Consider the following 22,296-nt stretch of genomic DNA (forward strand, 5'->3'; position numbering starts at 1 on the left):
GATTTTAAATTTTTAGCTCCAGCACACGGGGGAGGGGGGTGATGGATGGATTTTTGCGCGTCTGAGCTTTTTTCCCCTCTTTCCGTGCGTCGGTGTGCGTGTGTGTGGATGGGCACAAGCTCTCAGAGAAAAGAAATTTTAGAGTAACAACTAAAGGCTTTCTTGTGCAGTTATTTTAAGGGCTTTGTTCAGTGCCTGAAGGGGGATGCGCCCATTTGTTCGGGACGGGATTCATCACATGCCCCTTTCATGTGAACCAGAGGTTAACAACCTAATGAGCACTTGGTGAAGAGATGAAGCGTGTAAAGAGCCCGATTTTCCCAAATCCTGGGCTGCTGTCTTGGGGGTGTGCTACTCTAACCTCTGCTGGGCTAATAGTCTCCGCACTTCCAGCGGGGAGGCCCCGGGAAGCCCCCGGGTCCAGCCGCGCTCAGGCGGGGCAGCAGCAGCGAGGCGGCTCGGTCGCGATGCCCCGCCGGGGAGCCGGGGGGGCCCGGCCCCACCGCTACATATGTTGGGTCAAGTCCCCCCATTGTGAGCGTGTAAAAAGGTGTAAAAACTCAATCATCTGTAGCTTTTTTTTTTTTTTTTTTTAAGGGAGGGCTTACCCTGGATTTGTTGCATAATGGATTGTTTAAAAAGTAGAGGGTTGAATTAAAACTGTTCCCTAGTCACTTTTAATTAGACCACTCTATTTAATTAGCAAAGTTGAAACATGCAATTAAAATTACCTCAGTTTAGCACATATTAAAGGAAATGGGGGAACGCGGCTCCGGCTCATATTAAAGCGAGTCGGAGGAGAAATGGCGGAGAAGTCTGGGAGTCAGCGAAATGACTCCGTGGAGGTAATTCAGCCGGCGGCCATCTGTCAGAGGACCCGCCGTGCCCTCCATCACGGCCCCGATCCCAGTGTCCCTCCAATGTCCGTCCCCGCGACCCCAGCGCGACGCGCACGGCCGGCGCCGCTGGATGGTGCGAAGCCCTTCGAGGGCCGCATGTCTGTGTCTTTAGGATGTGCTCTTCCCCAAAAACCGGGGGCTGGGTACCTGCGCCCGCCCCGGCGGATCCCCGAGGGGTCAGGCAGCCCCGGGCCCTGCGCGGACTCCCCCCGTGCGACCGCCGGGCTGCGGGCGGAGAGGAGCCCGCGCAGGAGTGCGCGGAGCCCCGAATTTCCCTTATTTTCTTCCACAAATTTTTCACCCTTGTCGCTTTTTCCTCCCCCACTGGGAGCCGGGAAATCGAGTTAATAATGTTTCAAATACTTGAGAAGTCCGGGCTAACGGGAGTTCCGTCTCCCTTCCTTCGCTCCGGATCTGAAGATGTTGCCTGGACTAGGAGGAATGTGGCGTTTTTTGAAGGGGAAGGGGGGGGGGTAGTGGTGGTGGTAATTTTCATTCTTGTAATATTGGTTTGGGGATAATTACTTTTAATGTCAAAAAGATTTAGTTTAATATCATCTCTATTAGGCGGCTGGGCGGATAATTAAAAGTGAAGATGATAGCAGCAGGGAAACAGATGGCATTTGCTTACTTTGATTCAGTAGGTAAATAATGAAAAAGTCAATGGCAAACCCCCTAGAACAATTGAAACCTTAAAGAGCACTAACATTAGCAGGTACTTACAAACTGTCTTCCGCTAAGAACGAGATGAAAATACACTAATCAAGAACTATATTTCTCTGGGATGCTTCCGAGGGCTGCGCTGCCTGCGGGCGTGCGTGTCCCTTCCCCCGCATGGCAGCCAATAGCCGGGCGCTTTTTAATTAAGATTTTACTACTGCAACTGGGAGAAGCTGCAGCAGCACCGCTGCTGCAACCCTCTCAAACTTGGGCACCGGCGCAGCCGGAAAAAATGGGAAGCCTTTAGGTGAATCAAGAGGAGTGAGGAGAGAAAGAAACGTCGGAGAAATCGGGGCTTCTTCAGAATAAATATATTAACCCCGTGTCGTGTTTTATCGAGCTGACCCAGCCTTGAGCGCTGGGCCGTGAGCACCCAGCGGTGCGTTCCTGGATGCTGCCAGAACCAAAGGCACGGCGGGGAAAACTGAGCAGCAACCGGGGCGCCGCGCAACGAAACGCGGCGTCTCTGGTCATCCCTGTAAAGAAGTAGCGTCGACTTTCACCCGTCTGGAGTGCGCGGGCTGCCCTGAGCACGGTGGGGTTCCCCCTGGCACCCCTTAGCCCCGGTGGCTCCGGCGGCTTTCCGCTCCCCGGCCCGGCAGGGCACTCGCCCCGCTCCCTGGAGCCGGCCCAGGCCCCCGCTGCCAGCCCGGGCTGCTCCTGCGGGGAGCAAGAGAGGAGCGGGGTCCAAGCCTGGGCTCCTCTCGTGTTTTGACGTTGGGAGTTGCTCCCGGAGCCAAGCTGGGGGCGAGACTAGTCTCGGGGGCTTTAAAGTCGCGTTTCACCGGGTTTGGAGAAATGAATTTCTTTCCATGTCCCGCCCGGGCAGCGGGAGCGCGGCTGCTCTGTGCGTGCCTAAAACAAACATCCCTCCCCCAGAAAGACACGGGAGCAGGGATGTACGAGAAGATTTTATTGTGCCTCGTCAAACAGAAATGAATTGCAGCAGGAGAGAAGGGAGGAAAAAGGGAGGGGTGCGATGGGGGGAGAGCAGCATCCACCTCCCCGCTGCCTCCCTACTCAGACACACACGGGGCTCTGACAGGCCGGGACAGAGCTGGAGAGAGCCCCGAGCCCACGGCAAGTCCTGCCCGTGCCTCTGCTGGTCCAGGCGAACCCACAGCTCAGGGGTGGCTTGTTTGAATAAATTTATGAAATGTGCTCACTGTCTGGGTTCCCAGAGTTCACGGTGAAAGTTTTCGAAGGAAAATACGGACAGGGGAGAAATTATTGTTGTTAAAGTATCAAACCGGTGAGAAGCGTGATTCCGGGCTCTCCTTTTCTAAACGCACCTCGTAAAAGAAGAGCAGCACAGGAATAGTTGGGTCCCGCTTGGAAGCGGCCCCTCCAGGCACTTCCCTCCTGGAAAGCGGAAAGGCAGAGTCTCCCCGAGCCCGGAGCAGGGTGCCGAGTCCGAGGAGAGGCCTCGGCTCCGTGTCAGGAGCGACGCCGCGAAGAGCGGCTCTTCCCGGGAGCGAAGGTTTCTCCTCCATCCCCCTCCGCCTCCGGGCGCCTGCCGGGGCTGCTGCCGGGGAGGAGCGGGACCGGGGAAGCCGTCAAGCGCCCCCGAAATTGGGGGAGATTTGGACAAATGTCCTCAGAACATGCTGAAGCCCGGAGTTGCGTTACACATCCTTGCAATTTTTAAGTTTTTATTTAATGAACCCCTACCATTGCGATGTCGGGTTGATACAGAGTGTAACATTTAAAACCAGCACATGGCTGAATGTTTCGGACGAGGGGGTGTGCTCTGGTGACTTTGGACCGACAGCAGAAACTGGCACTGGGCGTTTCCGTGCCCGGCTCTGGGACACTGCACCCCAACTCTATCACAGTGAGCAGGGCCGTGCTGCAGGAGCCCAGGGAAACAGCCTGGGGGTAGAGATGCTACACTTGTGTTCCAACTTCAACACCGCCGTTTGCAATGTTACTGAAAGCCTGAGGCTCCGAACAGAAACCACCGCGTTTCACTGGCTGATTACTGACCCGCTCTTGGTGTTTTTTTTTTTTTTTTTTTTTTTTTTTTTTTTTTTTTTTTTTAAATTATTTTATTTATTTATTTTTTTATTTTATTTGTTTGGTTTTTATTTTGTTTTTTTTTTTTTTTCCCCCCCCATGGTTGTTTCCAAAATAGATAGTTTTAAACCGCCATAAACGGAAAGGATAACCCAGCCCTTTAACTGAAGTCAGAGCTGAACGACAAGGGAATGGGGGAAATCGGCGTAACCCGTCCTGTGTTGTTGTTGTTGGGGGCGGGCTGCCTCGTGGGGGAAAGGGAAGGTATTTGCAGAAAAAAACCTCATCGCAACCCCAGACAAAACTGCCAGGAAAAAGGGAGAATATTTTCCCTATGTTAAACCAACATAAAGCAACACTTTAAATGTTTCTTATTAGGTCAGATCGAGTTCTACGAATTCCCAGTTAAATTAGATGGTTAGAGTAATATTCCCCGGAGAATAAAATTAGTGGTTGTGAATAAAATTAAATCGGATATTTTTGACTTGGCTGCTGCATTAAATAAAGGTGTTATAACACCCAAATCCCGAGGAGTGGGTGGCAGCAGCACCCGCAGAAAATCGAGTAGGAAAACGCTCATTTCGTGATTAAAAAAAAAAAAAAAAAAAGAGAGAAAGATGGATGTAAGTGTAATAAAAATATTGAAACTTCGGAAGGCTCTACAATTGTGCTTTTCGCAACCACGCGAGGAGAGTGACCAAGGGGAAGAGTTATCGCAGCACCGGCGAGCGCTGCGTGTCCTGCGGCGGGGCTGCCCCGCAGGGCCGGCCCCGCTTCCAGCACAGCCGCGGTTTCCCTGCTCCCGGCCCGCAGCTCGCCCGGGGCACCCACCCGGGAAGGCGCCGGGAACAGCCCTCGCGGTGTGGGAGTGCAGGTGGGGATGCTGAAGCGGCAGAACGAGGCCCCGACGACCGGCAGTCGGTTCCGGCTACGGGCTACGGACTCATGTGAAAAAAGCTTTAAAAAGTACCGAGGAGGATGGAGATCCCTCGTGGGAAAGAAAGGAGAGAACCCTGGGGAAAGGAGACGGCGTTATTTCCCACCGAAGTGCTACCTCCTCCCGCTACCAGCGAAGGTGACGTCAAACCCGGGTGGCTGATGCTAAAACAAAAGCTCCGGGGTTAATATACAGTTACCAGCCCGGCAGCCTCCTCCTCCTCAAAAATCAGTCCCCCGGGTTTATTGTCCCCGTGGGGAAGGCGCCTGTTGAACGTGTAGTCACGCAAAGAGTTGGCAAGAGAAGAGAAAGAAAGAAAGAAAGAAAGAAAGAACTACTTTCTGTGGAGCGGAGGGCGGGCAGGGCTCCCCCAGGCTAAAGCGCAGCGAAAGGATGGAAAATCATACTCACCTCGGGCTTCTCCTGCTGCGGCAGCACTTGTACATTCACCTGCGGGTGTGGAGAGAGAGAGACAGCGAGTGGGGAGAGAGAAAGAGGGAAGGAAGGAAGGAAGGAAGGAAGGAAGGAAGGAAGGAAGGAAGGAAGGAAGGAAGGAAGGAAGGAAGGAAGGAAGGAAGGAAGGAAGGAAGGAAGGAAGGAAGGAAGGAAGGAAGGAAGGAAGGAAGGAGGAAGGAAGGAAGGAAGGAAGGAAGGAAGGAAGGAAGGAAGGAAGGAAGGAAGGAAGGACGGAAGGAAGGAAAGGAAGAGAGGCGTCGTTACGTACTATCATAAAACAAAATCTCCAAGGGGAGGGGAGAGATCATAAACTGAATTGAATTGTCACCTTCCACAGCGTATTCCCCCCTCCCCTTTTGACAAGTAACACCCAGAATAAAAAAAAAAAAAAAATAAAAATCAAACGGTTGGCAAAGTACCGTTTCCAACAAATTAAAAAAAAAAAAAAAAATAGAAAAGGAAAGGAAAAGCGAGCCAAACTCTCGGGTGGCGGGGAGCGGGCAGTGTTTTGAGGCACACCCACGCCCCCGCTGTCCCCGCGGTGCCCCCGGGCGCTCCCTGCGCTCCGCGGGCGCGGCGCGCTCGGGGTGCCGCGGCGGAGCGCGGAGCGTCCAATCAGCGCGGCGCCCGCGGGCCCTGGCCAATGGCAGGCGCCACATTGTTGTCAAATGTTGCCTAATGGCAACGCGGGCCGCAACAATAGCGCGAGTGGCGGCGCGAGTGGCGGCGCGGCGGGCAGAGCGCTCCGCTCCGCTCCGCTCCGCTCCGCTCCGGCCGCACGCACCGCCAGGGCCAAGCCGCGTCCCGGGGGGCTCCGCGCCCGGCCCTGCCCGGCCCCGACTCCGCCGGTCTGCCCGCCCCGACGCCGCCCGCCTGAGCCCGGCTTCTCCGCTCGGCTGCTCGGGAGACAGGGCGGTTTTTAACATTTTAAATTTTTTTAAATTTTTTTTTTTAAATTTTTTTTTTGCTATTCTCTGTTGGATTTTAGCCTCTGCTGCTCGTGGCGAGGGATCCTGCCGTTGAAGGTGCCGGATTGTTCTTTGAAGGGACGCTGCTAGTCTGTGGCCGCAGTTACAGGGGGACGGGGGAGCGGAGTTTAGGGAGCAGCTCGGGTCGCACCGGGGCGCCGTGGGAAGCGGCGACCCCGCAAGAGCGGACGGGAGAGCTCGGCTTTGAGCCTGGCGCGATGGACTTGGTGCTGCCCCGCCAGATGCGCACGGAGAGCGAGGAAGCGAGAGCGATCTAAGTTTTCTCGGATTTTCTTGTGTTAGCTTTGCTTTTTGGGCGCAGAGGGGAGGAGGGCGCGGAACGGCTCCCGACGGGGCCCTCTTCACTCGAACCCCCCTCCGGGGCCGCGTTCCGGTGCGAGGGGACGAGGGCGTCGAGCGAGGCCAGAGGACAGGCGCTGGGGTTTGCATGCCCGCTCCGGGGGCTCCGTGTGCCCCCCATTCGTGATTGCGCTCGAAGGCACCGGGAGCCTCTCCGCGCCCGGGCGCGGGTGCGGCGCAGGGGCTCCCCCGCCCCGCGTCGCTTTGGGGGAGGCCGGGGAGGGGGGGCCGCTCTCTCGGGGCGGGCTCGCCGGGATGGAGCTGAGGTCGGAGCTGCCTAGCGTGCCCGCCGCGCCCCCCCCGGTGCCCCCCAGCTCGGTGGCGGCCGCGGCCGCCGCGGCGGCGGCCACGCTGCCGGTGAGCGTGGCCGGGAGCTTGCTGCGGGCGCCGCCGCTGCTGCTGCGGGCGGCAGAGAAGTACCCGCGGACGCCCAAGTGCGCCCGGTGCCGCAACCACGGGGTGGTGTCGGCGCTGAAGGGCCACAAGCGGTACTGCCGCTGGAAGGACTGCATGTGCGCCAAGTGCACCCTCATCGCCGAGCGCCAGCGCGTCATGGCCGCTCAGGTGGCGCTGCGCCGGCAGCAGGCGCAGGAGGAGAACGAGGCCCGAGAGCTCCAGCTGCTCTACGGCACGGCCGAGGGGCTGGCGCTGGCGGCCGCCAACGGCATCATCCCGCCCCGGCCCGCGTACGAGGTGTTCGGCTCCGTCTGCGCCGGGGGCGGCGGCGAGGGAGGCGCCGGCGCCTCAGGTAAGGCCGCGCTGCGAGCCCTCGGAGCCGGGGGGACGGGGAGAAGGGGCCCGGAGAATCGGCGGGAGATGAGCGGGGAGCGGTCCTGCGGGCGGGTGGCCCCGCCGGGGGCAGCCGCACTGACGGTCTCTCTTCCTTCTGCCCACCCCTCCGCCCCGCAGAGTCCAAGATGCAGAAGTTCGAGCTGTTTCCCAAGACGCTGCTGCCCAGCCGCGCCGTCACCCCGCAGCAGGCGGGCGGGAAGCCCCTCTCCCCGGACGGCGAGTCCGTGCCCGGCACCTCCTCCCCAGACGCTCGCCACGGCTCGGGCTCGGAGAACGGGGACGGCGAGTCCTTCCTGAGCTCACCCGTCTCCAAGGGCCCGAAGGAGGGGGAGGAGAGCCCGGGCTCCATCAGCCCGCTGGGCTCGGACTCGGGCTCGGAGGCGGACAAGGACGAGCAGGACCCGTCGCCCTCGGCCGGCGGCCGGCAGCGGACTCCCATCGACATCCTGACGCGCGTCTTCCCGGCGCACAAGCGCAGCGTGCTGGAGCTGGTGCTGCAGGGCTGCGGCGGGGACGTGGTCCAGGCCATCGAGCAGATCCTCAACAACCGCGGCCCGGAGAAGGGCCCCGAGGAGGGCTGGGCCCGGGACGGCGCCTTGCAGGGCCTGCCGCCCACTCCCGCCGCCCACCATCGGCCCTTGATCGCCGGCGCCATGGCCCCGGCCATCGGCACGCTGGGCAGCCGCTCCGCCTTCTCCCCGCTGCAGCCCAACGCCACGCACTTCGGGGCCGAGGCCGGCGCCTACCCCCTGGGCACCCACCTGGGACTGAACCCCCTGCGCCTCGCCTACTCGGCGCACAGCCGGGGACTGGCCTTCATGACCCCCTACTCCACGGCCGGGCTGATGCCCACGCTGGGGTTCCGGCCGCCCGTGGACTACGCCTTCAGCGACCTGATGCGGGACCGCTCCGCCGTGCACAAGGAGCAGGTGTACTCCAGCGGGCTCTACGGGCCCATGGTCAACAACACCCCCGAGAAGCAATAGCGGCTCCCTAAAGCTCGTCTGTGTAGAGGTAGCTAGGTAGGCACGGGTGGATGGACACGGGTGGCTTCCTCTCCCCCCGTGCGGGCGGCGGTTTGCGTGCAGAGCCCGGCGCGGACAGGCGTAGGTGTGTTAAGGTGATAAAGGTGCACTTTCATTGTCCAGACATGAGTCGCTCTTTGTTGCTTATGGCCGTAAGCATGGAAATCCTCAGCGCGTCCGTGGCGTGTGCGCGCACACACGCGCACGCACGCTCTCTCCCACACACGTACATATATATATATGTATACTAGCAAGTGTATAATGTTATAAAATGGAAATCTAAGTTATTAATGTAACTCGTAGGTGAACTCGATATTAACGTTAAGCTAAAGGTTAGGCAGCGCATTGTAATACTTACCGGGCATATAGATGAAACGTTGTCAAAATTGAAAACCTTTTCCTTCCCGTCCCCAGAAACGTTATGGTCTGTATATAACATTGGAAAGTAGATATATTTGTAACTGTCCGTAGGACCCCGGCGCCAATGGTGTATGATGGTTTAATAAGCCTCCTTCATTTGTGATCTGCAAGAAAATTGCTTTCTTGTTCCGATGTAGCAAACCTCTTGCTGTTTCTAACAGGTAATTCTGTGTTTCCATTTCATAGAAATAAATGTTATTTTCTATTAAAAAAAAAAATCGATCTTATGAATGGCAAGTGGTATTTTATGAGATGATGGGAGTGTGTTTTGGGAAATCCATTTGACAAGTACAGTCAATATTTAAAGGAGTTTATGCAAATAGTACAAACATGTTTACTACATTTTTATCATGGTCAAACTAGATATTCTTCAGATAAATTTATAAATAAAAATGAAGCATACAAGCAAGAGCAAATTCCTTATCAACTGAAATTGTCAAATTTCTGGTTCTGGTCTTTTTCTTCTTTATGCCTGCGGGGGGAAAAAAACCCAAACCAAAAAAACAACAACAAAACCCAAACCTACAGAGGTATAAATTTGAGCCGGATTTCTCGCTTCGGTATCTTGTTGTTTTTGGTCATATTTAGGAAATTTGGCATTGTCTCAAAGAGCAGCCTGATTAAAGCAAATCCCACCTTGCGAGCCGCGGGTTGAGTAGCAGCGGTAAGGTTTTACCCCTCGTGTCTGAAATTTGATTGTGCGTTTCTGTTGCTTTTGTGTCAAAATAAGCAAAGAGATCTCTAATAATGACGTTTTCCAGAATGTAAAGATGTTTTTGCGGCAGAGGCGGATGAGTCAAGATCAGTGCAGGGAAGGTTTCTCTGTTTGGAGCTGTGTCCTTCAGCCTCATCAGAGAGTAAGGGCTACTCGCGTGGCTTTTTTCTTTTTACTTTTTTTTTTTTTGACAACCGTGTCCAAATATTCTCCGAGATCCAAAAGTAACAGGGGCTTTCCCGCCTCTATTTATTTCTTTATTGGGATGAGCAGGGGGGCAGCGGGCGTGCCCCCGTGCATCCTTGAGATGCGATCCCGCCGAAGGCCGGAGCGTGACTTTCTTGCCAGTCCTGGGAGTGTTTGGACCAGGAAAACTATTACTCACAAAGAACAAGTTCAGTGCATGGTTGAATTAAGACTGTAAAAGCTCCTAAAGTTGGTTGGTATGGAAACCTAATCCCACGGAACCGCTCCGTGGCACAGCTGGACTGTTTACTTTCTCACTTCAAATATAACTGTGTAAACATTGGCCGGGAGCTGCCAGCGCGGCTCCTACCAACCAGTTAATGTACTGGTGGGGCTGGGAGCACGGGAGTCCTGCCGCAGCTAGGGAAGGAAGCTCCTGGGTAAAATCAAATTGCATCAAAACGCAATTCTTTCATCCCGCATGCGACTGATCAACTTGGATACAATTTTAAGATTTTCTAAAAAAAAAAAAAAAACCAAACCAAAAAACCACCACCAACAAAAAAACCTCCCCAACAAAACCAAAACAAAAACCCAACAGAAGAAAAAGTAAGTAAATATTACAGATTACACCTAGGCAAATACTTTTGACCCTGATCCATCCCGGGAGCAGCCAAATCAATATCACAAGGAAAACTTTTTAAGGTCTCGTGTTCCAAGAGCGGGTGAAACTTAATATTACTACAATAAAATGGTTTAATAAAGAAGGGCTTTAATAGTGAGCTAATTTGATTGAGTTTCCTAATTCCACTTTAATTGGAAAAGGAGTTGTCTGTTTGGTTATAAAGTGCTAGGGTTATGTTAGACTGGCGGGGAAAAAAAAAAAAAAAAAAAGATGGACGTCGAGCATCTGAATAAACTTTTTTCCTATTTTTTTCTTTTTTCTTTTTCTAGTTGGCAGCTGACTTTGCCCAGGATGGGTTTCCATATCTTGGATTATGAACGGGCTACAAAGAGCTGCTACTTAAAGAAATCAGGTCGCCACATTTCTCCCATTCTAGCCCTGTTGAGAAGGGCTTAGGAGCTGTTGATTTAACTCAGCTCCCCTTTTAATTATAAAAGCCATTCTTGTGTAGTTAGGCGAGCAGGACAATTCATCAGAATTGTTACCGTGTCTTGGAGGTTGGCTTGAGCTTGGATTTATACAACCGACAATAGGGATCACGACGATTAACTTTCATATGGGTAGTTTAGGCAGTTGGATTGGGGGGAGCAGGAGGGGGGATGAGAGAATCTGATAAATTGTTGTACTGAAGTAATTCCCGTAGATTAAAATAAATAAATAAATAAAAAAAATCCCTTGGGTTTGAAGCAGCCTCGGAGAGGTTCGTATACAGAAGCCTCCGGCGGAACATAAAATATTCAGGTCCCTTTTAGAGTAAAATAAAATGCTGTCACTTGAATAAAAATCGGCGGGACCGAGTATAAATTATTTGTGAAGAAGAGAGGCTGCGGGCGAGAGCTCGCAAACTTCCCTGTTAATTAAATCTTAATCCACGGGTCGCAGGAAGCGGCGGAGCTGTAGCAGCGGCTGCTGTACATACAGCGGGACACGTTCCGGAGTTATATTAACTGCACTCGTGTTTAATATGAATCAGCCCTAATCCAGAGCATAATAAAGATCAAATTAGACTAACCATTTAGTAGCGAAATGACATTCCTTCACCTAAAATGAACCTCCCCTCGCCCTGCTGGCTGCCAGGCAGCCTCGGCAGCCCGGCCGGGCCGGCGGGGCCCCGGCTCTGCCCGAGCCCGGCTGAGCTGAGCGAGGCCGGCCAGGGGAGCGGGGGGGCTTTCCCAGGCTGGCCAGTTTATTTTTCAGCCTGAGGGAGGAATCCCCGCTACCCTCCCACGCCTTCCAGAGCCTCCTGTTCCCCACCCCTCCGCAAACCCGGCTGGCTGCCCAGCCCCGAGGATGGGGGATGCTCGGAGCGGGGTCGCGTCGCTTCCCCGGCTCCGGCCCGCAGTGTCCCCTGTCCGCTGCTGGGGCCGGGGGGACACCCACGACAGGGAAGGATGGTGGTCCCGCTTCCAGGCGGCTCCCTGGGCAGTCAGGGCCGCTCCAGCAGGAACAGCGATGGGTTGTTTTACCGGAGACCGAGTCCCGACTCCCGCTCCGTCTTTCCGCGGCCACGGGAGCGCTGCGGCCCCGCTGCGGCGGCTGTCCCGGGACTCGAACCGCCCCGTTTGCCCGGCTGGAAAGCGGCCCGCTGCCCGGAGAGGAGGCATGGGATGGGCTGGGACGGGCCGGGGCGGCCCCGGGTGCCCCTCGCCGGGCGGGGCAGCCTTTGTGCCGGCGCTCAGCAAACACAGCTGCCGCCGGTGGCACCGTTCGAGGAACGCGGCTCTCGCCGTCCCACCCCTCGCCCCCGGACATCCCTCCTCCGCGCTCCCCTGGGCGGGGGCCACGCCAGGTACCCCAAGACTCCCTCACGGCTCCCGGGTTCATCTCATCGGTGTCAGGCACACGAACTTCCCACGTCCCCCGGCGAGGGGACACCTCTGCCTCTTCTCACGGTGCGGGCATCCCCCCCGTGTTGTCATAACATCCCCATGGCAACCGCGGCGATTGCTTCTATGCCAGAACAACAATAGGAAAGTATTTAATATATTTAAATGTGATTAAGCAGGTGGAAGAAACGAGGAGGAGCAGCTCCGTAGGAAGGGCCGGCGGAGGCTTCCGGGGAGCCCAGGGGGCTGCAGCCGGCCCGGGGCAGCAGCGGCACGGCTGGAACTCAACAGATGGAAGCGGGCGAGGGACCCAGAGTCACAACGGGAGAGGAACGGAGTGTTTTACTGTTTTCTGCTGCCTTTAACAGCGACTGAGGCACGTGAAAATTCGTTCCGATTTCCGTCTCTCGGATTTCGACAGAAATGCTAATACACCGTCACAAAAGAATATTTCCCCCCCGTCACTGTTCCTTTCCAGTTTCCCCTTTATTTTTCCTCAACATTTTTATTAGGGAGAAAACAAAAAAAGCCCCACAAACCCGCTGTTAACAGTAAGTTCGGAAAATAAAAAGCACGGGAAAGAAAAAAAAACCCAAACCAACAAACCAACCCTGAAACTGCACAAAGCTGGTCTGTATCCCATCTCCAAAACGAGCTAACGAGTTTACTGGAAAAAAAAAAAAAAAAAGAAAAAAAGAAAAAAAAGATAGAATTAATTTAAACATACTCTTTAACAAGAAAATTATTCCTTTTCAGCCACTACCCTTCACTTCTACGTGATTAGGGAATCTAGCAACCAACGGAAGAGATGCTCCTGACCACGGCCTCTGCTGGGGCTGCGGGCGATTGTCCGGCCAGAGCTGCCGCTGCCTTTCCCCGGGAGCGGCCGGGGCTCGGCCGGCGGAGCCCCGGGAGCCGGGCAATCCCCCTTGGCCTTGAATTCCCCGTTCAATCCTGTGGCCGGTTGCCGGATTTGGTGGGAATTGCTGAGTGCTGCGGCAAAGGAAGGAGGGTGCGGTGCTGCTGCGGGGGAGGCGCTGTTAATGCGAGGGAGCTGCCCCGGGGCAGGAAGAGGTTAAAGGGTGCGGGGATGAGCCGGCTCACCCTGGATAGCAGCGGTGGGACCTGAAACGGCTGCAGAAGGTATTTTGGCAAGAAATTCTGGTGCTGGAAAATGCCTAAAGGTAAAAGAGGGGCGGAGAGGAGGGAAGGGGTGAACTCCAGAACAGAACAAGGCAAGGGACTGATGGGGTCTTAGGCTCACAAGAGCTAATGGAGAGCTGGGATGTGGCATTAAGAGCTGTGGAAATATTTAGGATATCATTAAAATACAATCTTGGTGTCTGTGTTACAAGAGTAAGATGAAAATGTGTCACCTGCAGTGCATTATCTAATATAATAATGTCTATAATATCTGTCTATATATGTGCCTTTCCTGAGGGAGCTTTAAGGCTTGAATATGCTTTGCACAGGCTGGGTAAGGTGGTTCTTTATGGTGGGATTTACATTTTCAAGGAAAAGATGGAAAGCCCCCAATTTCAGCTCAGTGCTATTGGGAGCTGTGCAGAGGTCAGGAGGCTCGATTACACCAACACTCAGATGCAGGCCAAGGCCTGAGCAAGGGGCTGTTGGTGTAGAGAGGTGACGGGTGTTCTCACCCTGACTCACTGATTGTCCGTGTGGCAGCAAGGACATCGAGAGAGATGAAAATGCTGAAAGACCAGACTATTACCGAGAGCTCTAGCTGCAACTGGCCATTTGGTAAACATTTCTAACCATAAAAAAGTCTGGTCTGAGGCCTGTTCAATCCAAAACCTGGCATAAGCATGTGCTCCTCTTCACAACAGGTATGAATTTGGCAGAGGTGGATGAGGGCATGATGAGACACCTGCCTGGGAGATAATTCTGTTTGGAATGCTGTTTCGTGCAGTATTGGATTTACCTGCATGTGGGAGCTAAAGTCTTATCTTAGGTTTTATCTTAAATCCTTGCAAACTCTATAAACTACAGGGGGAAAAGCATTGCTTCCTGACAGCCCTGTTTTGATGGGCTGGAAGAGCAAAATCTTGTCATGTACTGGTTTGTGGATTAATTTTCTGTAAGGGATGTGGGATACAGACTGGTTCCTGACTTCCCACAGAAGCTCTGTAATGAAGATTTGTAATGAGAACTTTGGCAAGTTGTCAGTGTGATTATACTTGCAGCTAGTATGAATTCAGAGAGGTTTTTTTTTTTCATTATTCCATATTTCCTCCTTTCTTGTTTCGAATCTTATTAATGTGCTGTGAAACTTATAAAAGTTACGCTAAGGTTGTTCCTAAAAATTTATTTTTTCCCTCTCAAATACATGTATAGATAAAAAATGAGAGGGTAAAATAATGCCATAGATAAATTTCAGAAAAAAAACCCAAAACAGAAAAAATATATAGAAATCCCTTGAAAGCAGGATACACAAAGTCTTATTACCCATCAATAGTTACAGATCTGCCATAAATATCCTCAGAAAGTATTTGCTTGTTTAACTGGGAAAATATGATAGGTGGGCAGGGTCTGTGCAAATTTTAGTGTGTTCATGACAGCAGGGCAGGCTCCTGGGGGGAAGAGGGAAATGGAAAGGAAACCAGAAACAGAGAGTGGATCCTTTCATGTGGTCTGACAGGCAGATGGAAAGCATGAATTACAGAGGCTTTTAAAAAGATCTGCTTGGGGTTTGTGTTTACAGAGAGATTTAACATGACTGGCTGGCCTTAAAATGCTGAGGTTGCTGCTAAAATCAGATGTTTGGAAGTGAAATGGGGTTCTAGCCCTGGACCAGAATATAGGAGAGGTTCACAGAAATTCAGCGTGACAGGAGCAGGGACAGCAAGGCAGGGCCCCTAGGAACCATTCAGCAGACCCTGAAAGGGGTTTAAAGGCCAGCAGGACCTGGAGTCAGGGGAAGGAGAGGAGTGTGACCCCTGCCAAGGGGAGCTGGATCCAGACAGAGAGCACGAGCCTCCAACCAGGAGGAGCAACAGCAGCACGAGAAGACAGCGAGGACGAGCTGGGATTTGTGCAGGAGGGGCTCACCGGTGAAAGAGCTTTGCTGGGAACAAAGGTATCAAAACATTACCTCACTTTCTTGTAAGTGGGATATGGCATATTGATTTCCTCTCAGGGCTTGGGGAAGCCCGTGGTTTACCTTGAGTAGAACCTATGGATTTCCTGGGTTTTCTAAATCTCCTGCTTGCAAGGTTAGCCATGGGTATTTACAGCTAAATGAATGGGGCAAGTAGTGGAGATTAGAACTTGGAGAGCCTTTGCTTTGTAAGGGGAGAGTCAGATATCTTATTCTGGCAGGAGAATCTAATTAAGAGCCTGTTCAATAGGAGTAAATGTCAAATGATCAGGCACACAGGACTAAAATTGCAATGCTCAGTGCAGTGTGCTAGAATGTGTGCTATGAGATGCCTGCCTTTTTTTTTTTTTTTTTCTCGCTTAGAGGGATGAATCATGTTTGGTTTCTCTAATCATTATTTTTATCCACATTATTGAAGCTTTACTTTGACACAGAGAAAGTAATCTTGATGCAGTGGGGCCAAGAGTAGGAAAATTGCTCCAGCAGATTTGGCAAGGAAAACATGGCTCCAGCCTCTTACACAAATCTCTACCCTTCTCCATGAAAGCTTCACGCGCACCAGAAGGGGTCAGAAAGGTGTTTCCAGACCTCTTTTCTACAATATTTGTATTATAATATTCTTCCTGTTCAATGGCTGAAAAGAGTATCAAAACACTAATTGAATTTCTATTTTCAGATCCATTGGAAAACATCTGGGAACATAAGAATTGGTGGTAGCATAAAGCTTGCAGGATTTGGGGGGGGGAATTAGCCCATCATGCGGTTTACAAACATAATCTGTTGCCCAAAGTACACCAGATGAGCAAGTTAACCCAGCCCTAATTTACTGGGGGTGTAATGGTTTCAAAATGCTTGGGATGTACCTCCCACTCACGCCAGGCACTTGGAGAAGCTGCTAAAGGCACTGTCATGTGTGTCACCATTACTCAGTTACTTCCTGAGGGTTACATGGAAAGGTCTCTGGGTTCTGGTGCCAGGCTGAAATGTCAACTTGCCCTGTGCACATTTCACTTTGGCTTCCTAATCTCCCTCCTGGGAGAGGGCCCAGCTAGTTTTCAGTACCTTGGTCATCGAAAGAAGAACTTGGCAAACAAGGACATGTATATCCTGGATCTGGAAAGGGCTTCAAACCTGTGTGAGATGAGGATACCAATCTGCTTGCCTGGAAGGTTTGTTTCTAACTAGAACCAGGGCTGGCAAAAGGGGGCACTCAGCTCTTGAGAGGGAAATGGCTTTGCTAAGCTGAAAGTCTGTGATAAGTGATAGGTGTGGTCTTAAAAACAGCCAAAAGTGGAGCTAAGGCTGTTCAAGGAGCCTTTTTATTTTAATCCTCATCACTGAAATATCTAAGGGAAGTTAGTCCTGATAAGATGGGCTGGACTGAACAACAGCAAATGATCTGTAAACTGTGAAGAGCTAAAACTGACCTAGTGAAGTCATTGGTAAAAAGTCTGGCTTTCCTGGAAGCCTCAGCAGGGTAGATCCTGCAGCTGATGGACATTGATGATATTGGACAGAGGCGCTCTCATTAAGAAATTGCCTGCTGGAACTCCCTCCAGCCATCTGGCACCCAAAATGCAACAGCAAAAGGGATAATGTCGGTGATTTTCAGTAAATGTTTTGCACAGAGCCATCTTTGTTGACTGTCTCTGCTGTTTTGCAGATGTTTGTGGTATCATGAGTAATTTTTTTTTTCCCCCCAGCCGTAATTTCTCTCATGTTCTCCCAGTTCAAGAATTAACTTTGCTATAACAGAATGGAAATTTGTATGAAATTTTTGTCCTTAAACTTTTTTTTTGGATAGATCCTCAAAACATAAATTAAATTTGAAATATTTGAAAACTTTTGACCCTCAAGCTACTGTCATGCTTTTTTTCTCCCTTTTAAATTTTCACACAAATGACTACTTTTACAGTTTTGTTATCCGAGTTCTGAGCATTGCTCATCAGTTTTGGAAAAACAAGTTGTAGCTGATTTTCTTAAAGCTTTTGGAGGCCTCATGAGCAACAATAAGAATGAAAAATTTTGGTGAATATCACTCTGGTTGATGCTATTTTGGTTTTATTTGGCCACAAATGTCAATGAGCTGAGGGTCTCCTTTCCTCAGTTTGGTTTGTGGTGTAAGTGGGGCTCTCAGGTGCTACACTCAGATTCTGGACTTGGGCAAAGCTGCCTTTGTTTCTTCATAGTCCCAAGCAGAGAATATTGTCTGGAAGGAGGATGCACACACGCAAAGTTCTTCCTGAGGCAGCAACATGCTCCTGGTGCTCAGTGGGTGTGAGCTCCAGGCCAGTTCTGAGATTAATCTGAAAATGAAATGATTTTGACGCAGGTCTAACTGGTGCTTCAGCTGAGTGTGCTACACTGAAAGTCAAACGTACAAATTTCTTCTGTCCAGTCTTTTGAAAGGTACAGTTATCCTTTATCTTTGCAGGTTGGTTTGTTTAACTTTCACTGGATTATTCTCATGGAATAAGAGAGATATTGCTTTTTCTGAGCACTACTGGGACCCTGCAAATGAAGGAAGCTGTAAGGTTTTGTAGTGAAAACCGCACATGGGTCCCTGAAGATTTGGTTTGTGTACTAAATCCTCCTGCTGATTTATCAACACTGTTTGACCTTGAGCTACTCAAAACAATTTATTATTTTTTAAAAAGTGACTATTAATATTGACAGTCTCCAGTTTCAGTATGACACACACGAGACTTGAACTGCAGACTTTTGTACTACTTGAGTATTTATTTTTAATAAGGGTCCTAATTAAGTGTGCAATCTCTGTAGCAGGAAAGCTCTCCTGGACTCTGTCTTCATTCATTAAAATGTGTCAAATTCCTCAGAGTTTAGAGCAGATCTCTAACAATGGCAAAAGAGACCCTGTGTCCTGAATATACACGAACATGTGCCAAAGAAAATGTTTGTTAATAAGTACTTGTGCAGTGATAAAGTACAGCAAACCAGGGGTTATACATTTCCTCACTTTGTGCTACCCGAGCAGAGCCCCTGACTTCACTCAGGAAGCTGTACTGTTGTGAGACATGGAGAAGTAAAGTACCCTCTGCTTTATAATAAGTCATTTCAGCTCTGTCTAATTAACACTTCTTTGTGTTAATTGTAACCCCCTGTTCTGTGTTTTTCAGGGATGATATTTCCCAAGTAGTGCTGATGAAATGTCAGGCAGAGGTAGTAATTTTGTTTTCTTTGCTATTATAACATTGTGCCACAGATATAGTTATATACAGAGATACATGCCAATCAACCGACAGAGCAAACAAGATGAAGTAGTAAAAATCTTCCCCTCAGAGAATTTCTTAGGCAGACAATGAATTATGAGCTTTTCTCTGCCTAGACAACTTGCAGTGAGAACAGCTATTCCTACTGGCATTTCTTGCTGTGATTAAAAAAAATTGAATAATTTTAGATGGCTAGTTTTATTAAATCAATAGACTTAACAGGCTGGAGAGGTGGTGTACAAAAGCACAAATATTTTTTTATATAATCTGCAGAACCCTATAGGCTTCTAACATGAGTGCTACAGAAAGACCATTGGCCACTATTTGCAGGACAGCATTTAATGAACAATAAAGACATTCACCTTGTTAGAAAGGGGAAAATCCTCTTGGCATTCTAGCAAACCCATCTACCTTGCCTTTGTAGCCTGGAGGAAACGAGAGAGTGGTGTAAGAAAGTGGAAACCTGAGAGTCACTGTTAAAACATCACCCTGGTGCTGGCAGCACTGCAAGACTATTGCAAAAGACAAGGAAGAGAGCGATGAGATGGGACTGTTGTATGTCACTGCTCTCTGAGTTGGCCTTTTCCTTTGGAATACCACCCAAGAACTGAAGGTGGAGTTTGGTCTGTGACAAGAGAATGTGGAGCAATCGTGGGCTCATCCAAACAGTCCTGTGTCTGGTGGCAGTCAGGAAAGTGTCTGTGATGGCTCCACATTTCATGGGCAGGTAAAACTGAGAGAGACATCTGACTGAAGAGAAAACCAAACCAACCAACCAACCCCTCATGATGAAACATGGAAAAGAAAAAAGTTCAGTATGTGTCAGCTGTAGAGTTGAAAATACCATTTCCAGTAACTTCTGTCACATCCCATACAATTAATTTAATAAGCTTTTTTTTTTTTTTTTTTTTTTTTTTTTTTTTTTTTTTTTTTTTTAAATTGGGAGCAGGGTCCTAAATTTAGGCCTACCCCTGGTTTTTCAAACATTACAAATTTCTCCATGCCATCCCTGTAACACCTGACCTTGCAAAAGTCTTGATGGCCCAGCTGAAATGCTGAAGGTGCTTTGACAAGTTACTCTTAAGAGACCTCTGGTGTCTACATCCTTGTGGCTGTTTTGTAGGGGATTGTGTTATATTTCTAAACACTGGGAAGGAGGAAGGCTGAAATTCTCTTTTCCTGGACTGTGTTCAACATAACTAAGGAAAAAAATTCAGAACAATCTTTCCTCCCTGTATTGTGATGCACTGAATTGCTGGTGTAGCAGAGATTACTTTGAAGGATGGCAAAATCCCCCCACATCTTGACTAAGCCACATGGCAGTTGTTTAATCATTATGGGCTTTTGCTTTACGTCTGAAGAAATTAACTAATAACTGAATGGTCAATTCACAGGTCAGTGTGTGAAGTTGTGGCTGAGTTCAGTGACAGTAATCTCTGTGTGTGCACGTATATATACACATAAATATGTCAGTGTATGCACATATTTCTAGATATCTCCTACCCTCGTGAATTCATTTACCATTTGTAGTTTCTTCACCAATTAAATTTTCTAACACAGCAGTTCCCTCTGCATCGTGTCACGCATGCTGACTATGTGCTGATTTAAGGTTGAGGATAATTTAGCAGGGCTGCTGATTATGGCAAACTTATTCTCAGGAGATCCATGAGAAATGGGTGTTTTGTGATGAAGTTTGTTTTGTGTAGATTAGAAAGATAATGGTACGGATGCAGACTAGAATGGGACATTAAACCCAAACCCACCGTGTGTATGAGCTCTGTGAAATCCACACTGCAAAAAGAAGATATGAAATCAGGTATCATGTGGCTCTGTGCCTGAGATCCACTTTTGAACTTGAAATACCTGAGCTAAGCCTGACCTTGGGAGCTCCTGTGTTATTCCATGCCACATGGACAGTCTCAGTGGCTTTCATACTGACATTTTTCCCATATATAAACATTTCACGGTCTATGCAATACAAAGAAGCTTTTTTTTTCTGTGTGCCTTGGACAGCTCCGAGCACTCACCAAAAATTCAGTAGTAATGAGTTACAACTCTCTTTGTTTCATGTTGATGTTGAAAAGCAGGTGGGTATTAGCACAGTAAAGATGCTGCTTGGACATGGAAAGGCTGTAGTAATTTCAGCACAGTAAAACTGCTGGCCAAGAGGAAAGTCATTATAATTAAGAGAAATATAGCTGAGAAAAAAGGTGTGGGGTCTTTTAATTTAATAATCTTTCCTGGGACATCTCATGTTGTTTTACTGACCTTGATGAAGACCTGAAAAACCACACAGCAAAAGTCACTGTTCTCAATTTCCTTCCATCCTTCACCCAGCTCTTTCTCGAAGTAGGTTTATACGGGTGTAAGCCATGAATTCTTTATCCTTCCAGAAGGGCACCCCAGTTTATAAGGACTTGCAATAGGGGTGCACAATATGCATATAGAATTTTATCTTATTAGCTGGAACTCTGTCAAAATGAGAGCTGACAAATTTAGGCGGGGAAAGTAATAGTTTTGACAGATCATATAAGACAAGCCTCAGGGTTTTCTACCAATAAGATGAAAAAATCAAGTGGTCATAAACAGTATAAAATTAAGGTATTGGGCATATCTGGTCCCTGTAATTTATAGATTCTGAGTTAAATAACAGTTAAAATGTTACCTCGGATCTTTTATGTCTCCATCTTTCCATTACACTTTTATTGTTCAGAAGAATTTTTTTCCTAAACAAATAAATTGCATATTTCTCCCTTTATGAAAAAATCACAGAATTAGAAAACTGTATTCTCAGAAAATACCATTTATAAAATAAGGCAAAAAAAACCCAACCAATTCCTTGAATCACAGAATGGTTTCTGTTGGAATGGACCTTTAAAAGTCATCTACTCCAACCCTCTCCCTACAACAAGGAGGGACATTTTCAACTAGTTCAGGTTGCTCTCCATTCATGTAGATGGGCATCTACAACCTCTTTGGGCAATCTATTTTGGTGTTTCATCACCCTCATTGGAAAAAAAAAATACATTCCCTATATCCAATCTGAATCTACTACCTTCTTTTAGTTTAAAACTGTTACTATAGGTCCTATTAAGAAACCTGACCCCATCTTTCTTGTAAGCCCCCTTTAAATTTTTAATATATATATATATAATTGAATATTACAGTGATAAGCCAATGTTTAGTATTTTATTTAACTATCATCATTATGAGAATATTCTAGCCAGAAACTGTATGCCGTGTTCTGGATAGAAGGCTTTTAATGAATATCTCATAATCTCACCACAAAAGGACTTAATTTTTGACCTCCTACAGCAATGCCATTTTCTCCTCCCCCTATTTTGTACTTTAAATGTCATGTCCATCTTTAACAGAATCTCTTCATCGACTCTGTCCCTTGCTCTGGCTCCTAAACCTGCAGCCCTTCTCTCTAAGTTGGGTAGCAGATTCCTGTGGCTGTATGTGATGTACTTTTCAAAGTGGTTTCTACCTCATTGCCACTAAAATCCCTTTGAAAAAAAAAATCCTACTGGGCGCTGTTTCTCCAGCCTGTTGTTTCCTGAGACCCAGTCACCAAGCAGTGCTGCAGGGTGCTTGAAAGGGCTCAGGAAGCAGCTTCTCTCCTGAGAGGGACTTGGAGGGATGATTAGGAGAACGCAGGAGGTTTGTAACAGCAGTGGTGTCTCCTAATCCTCTTTGTTTTAACAGTCGCGTCTAAAACTTTAAAGGCGCCTGCCGAGCTCTTGTTCAGACGTCAGCAGTGGAAGTGCAGAGGTTGGGGGGTGTCCCCTTGGCAAGCAAACGCAGAAGGAAATGCGCTTTGGGCACCTCACAGTGACCCAGGCAGGTTGGGGTTAAATTTCCTGCGCTGCAGGGAGATGCTGTGGGCTCAGCGGGAGTTACCCGGGGCACAGAGGTGCACTGTGCCCTTCTGAGCCCAAAC

The 22,296-nt window shown here is 49.5% G+C and overlaps 1 protein-coding gene and 1 long non-coding RNA gene across 2 annotated transcripts; both read left to right on the forward strand.

The window, feature by feature from the left end:
* The first annotated feature begins 6,611 nt into the window (after positions 1-6,611).
* DMRTA2 (DMRT like family A2) lies at positions 6,612-8,736 on the forward strand. Its single transcript, XM_040073174.1, has 2 exons — positions 6,612-7,104; positions 7,266-8,736. The coding sequence occupies exons 1-2, from the start codon at positions 6,612-6,614 to the stop codon at positions 8,132-8,134; spliced, it is 1,362 nt and encodes a 453-aa protein (XP_039929108.1). The 3' UTR covers positions 8,135-8,736.
* Positions 8,737-13,118: 4,382 nt separating this feature from the next.
* Positions 13,119-19,232, forward strand: LOC120756737 (uncharacterized). The gene is made up of 3 exons (XR_005702234.2): positions 13,119-13,189; positions 18,261-18,303; positions 18,778-19,232. It is a non-coding gene; the product is annotated as an uncharacterized LOC120756737 (long non-coding RNA).
* Positions 19,233-22,296: the final 3,064 nt, after the last annotated feature.

Source organism: Hirundo rustica, chromosome 9, assembly GCF_015227805.2.
Source record: "Hirundo rustica isolate bHirRus1 chromosome 9, bHirRus1.pri.v3, whole genome shotgun sequence".
Classification (NCBI taxonomy): Eukaryota; Metazoa; Chordata; class Aves; order Passeriformes; family Hirundinidae; genus Hirundo; species Hirundo rustica.

Coding starts and splice junctions, on each gene's coding strand:
- DMRTA2 (XM_040073174.1), top strand. CDS start 6,612: ATGGAGCTGAGGTCGGAGCTGCCTAGCGTGCCCGCCGCGCCCCCCCCG. Junction 7,105..7,265: donor GGGAGGCGCCGGCGCCTCAG/GTAAGGCCGCGC, acceptor TCCGCCCCGCAG/AGTCCAAGATGCAGAAGTTC.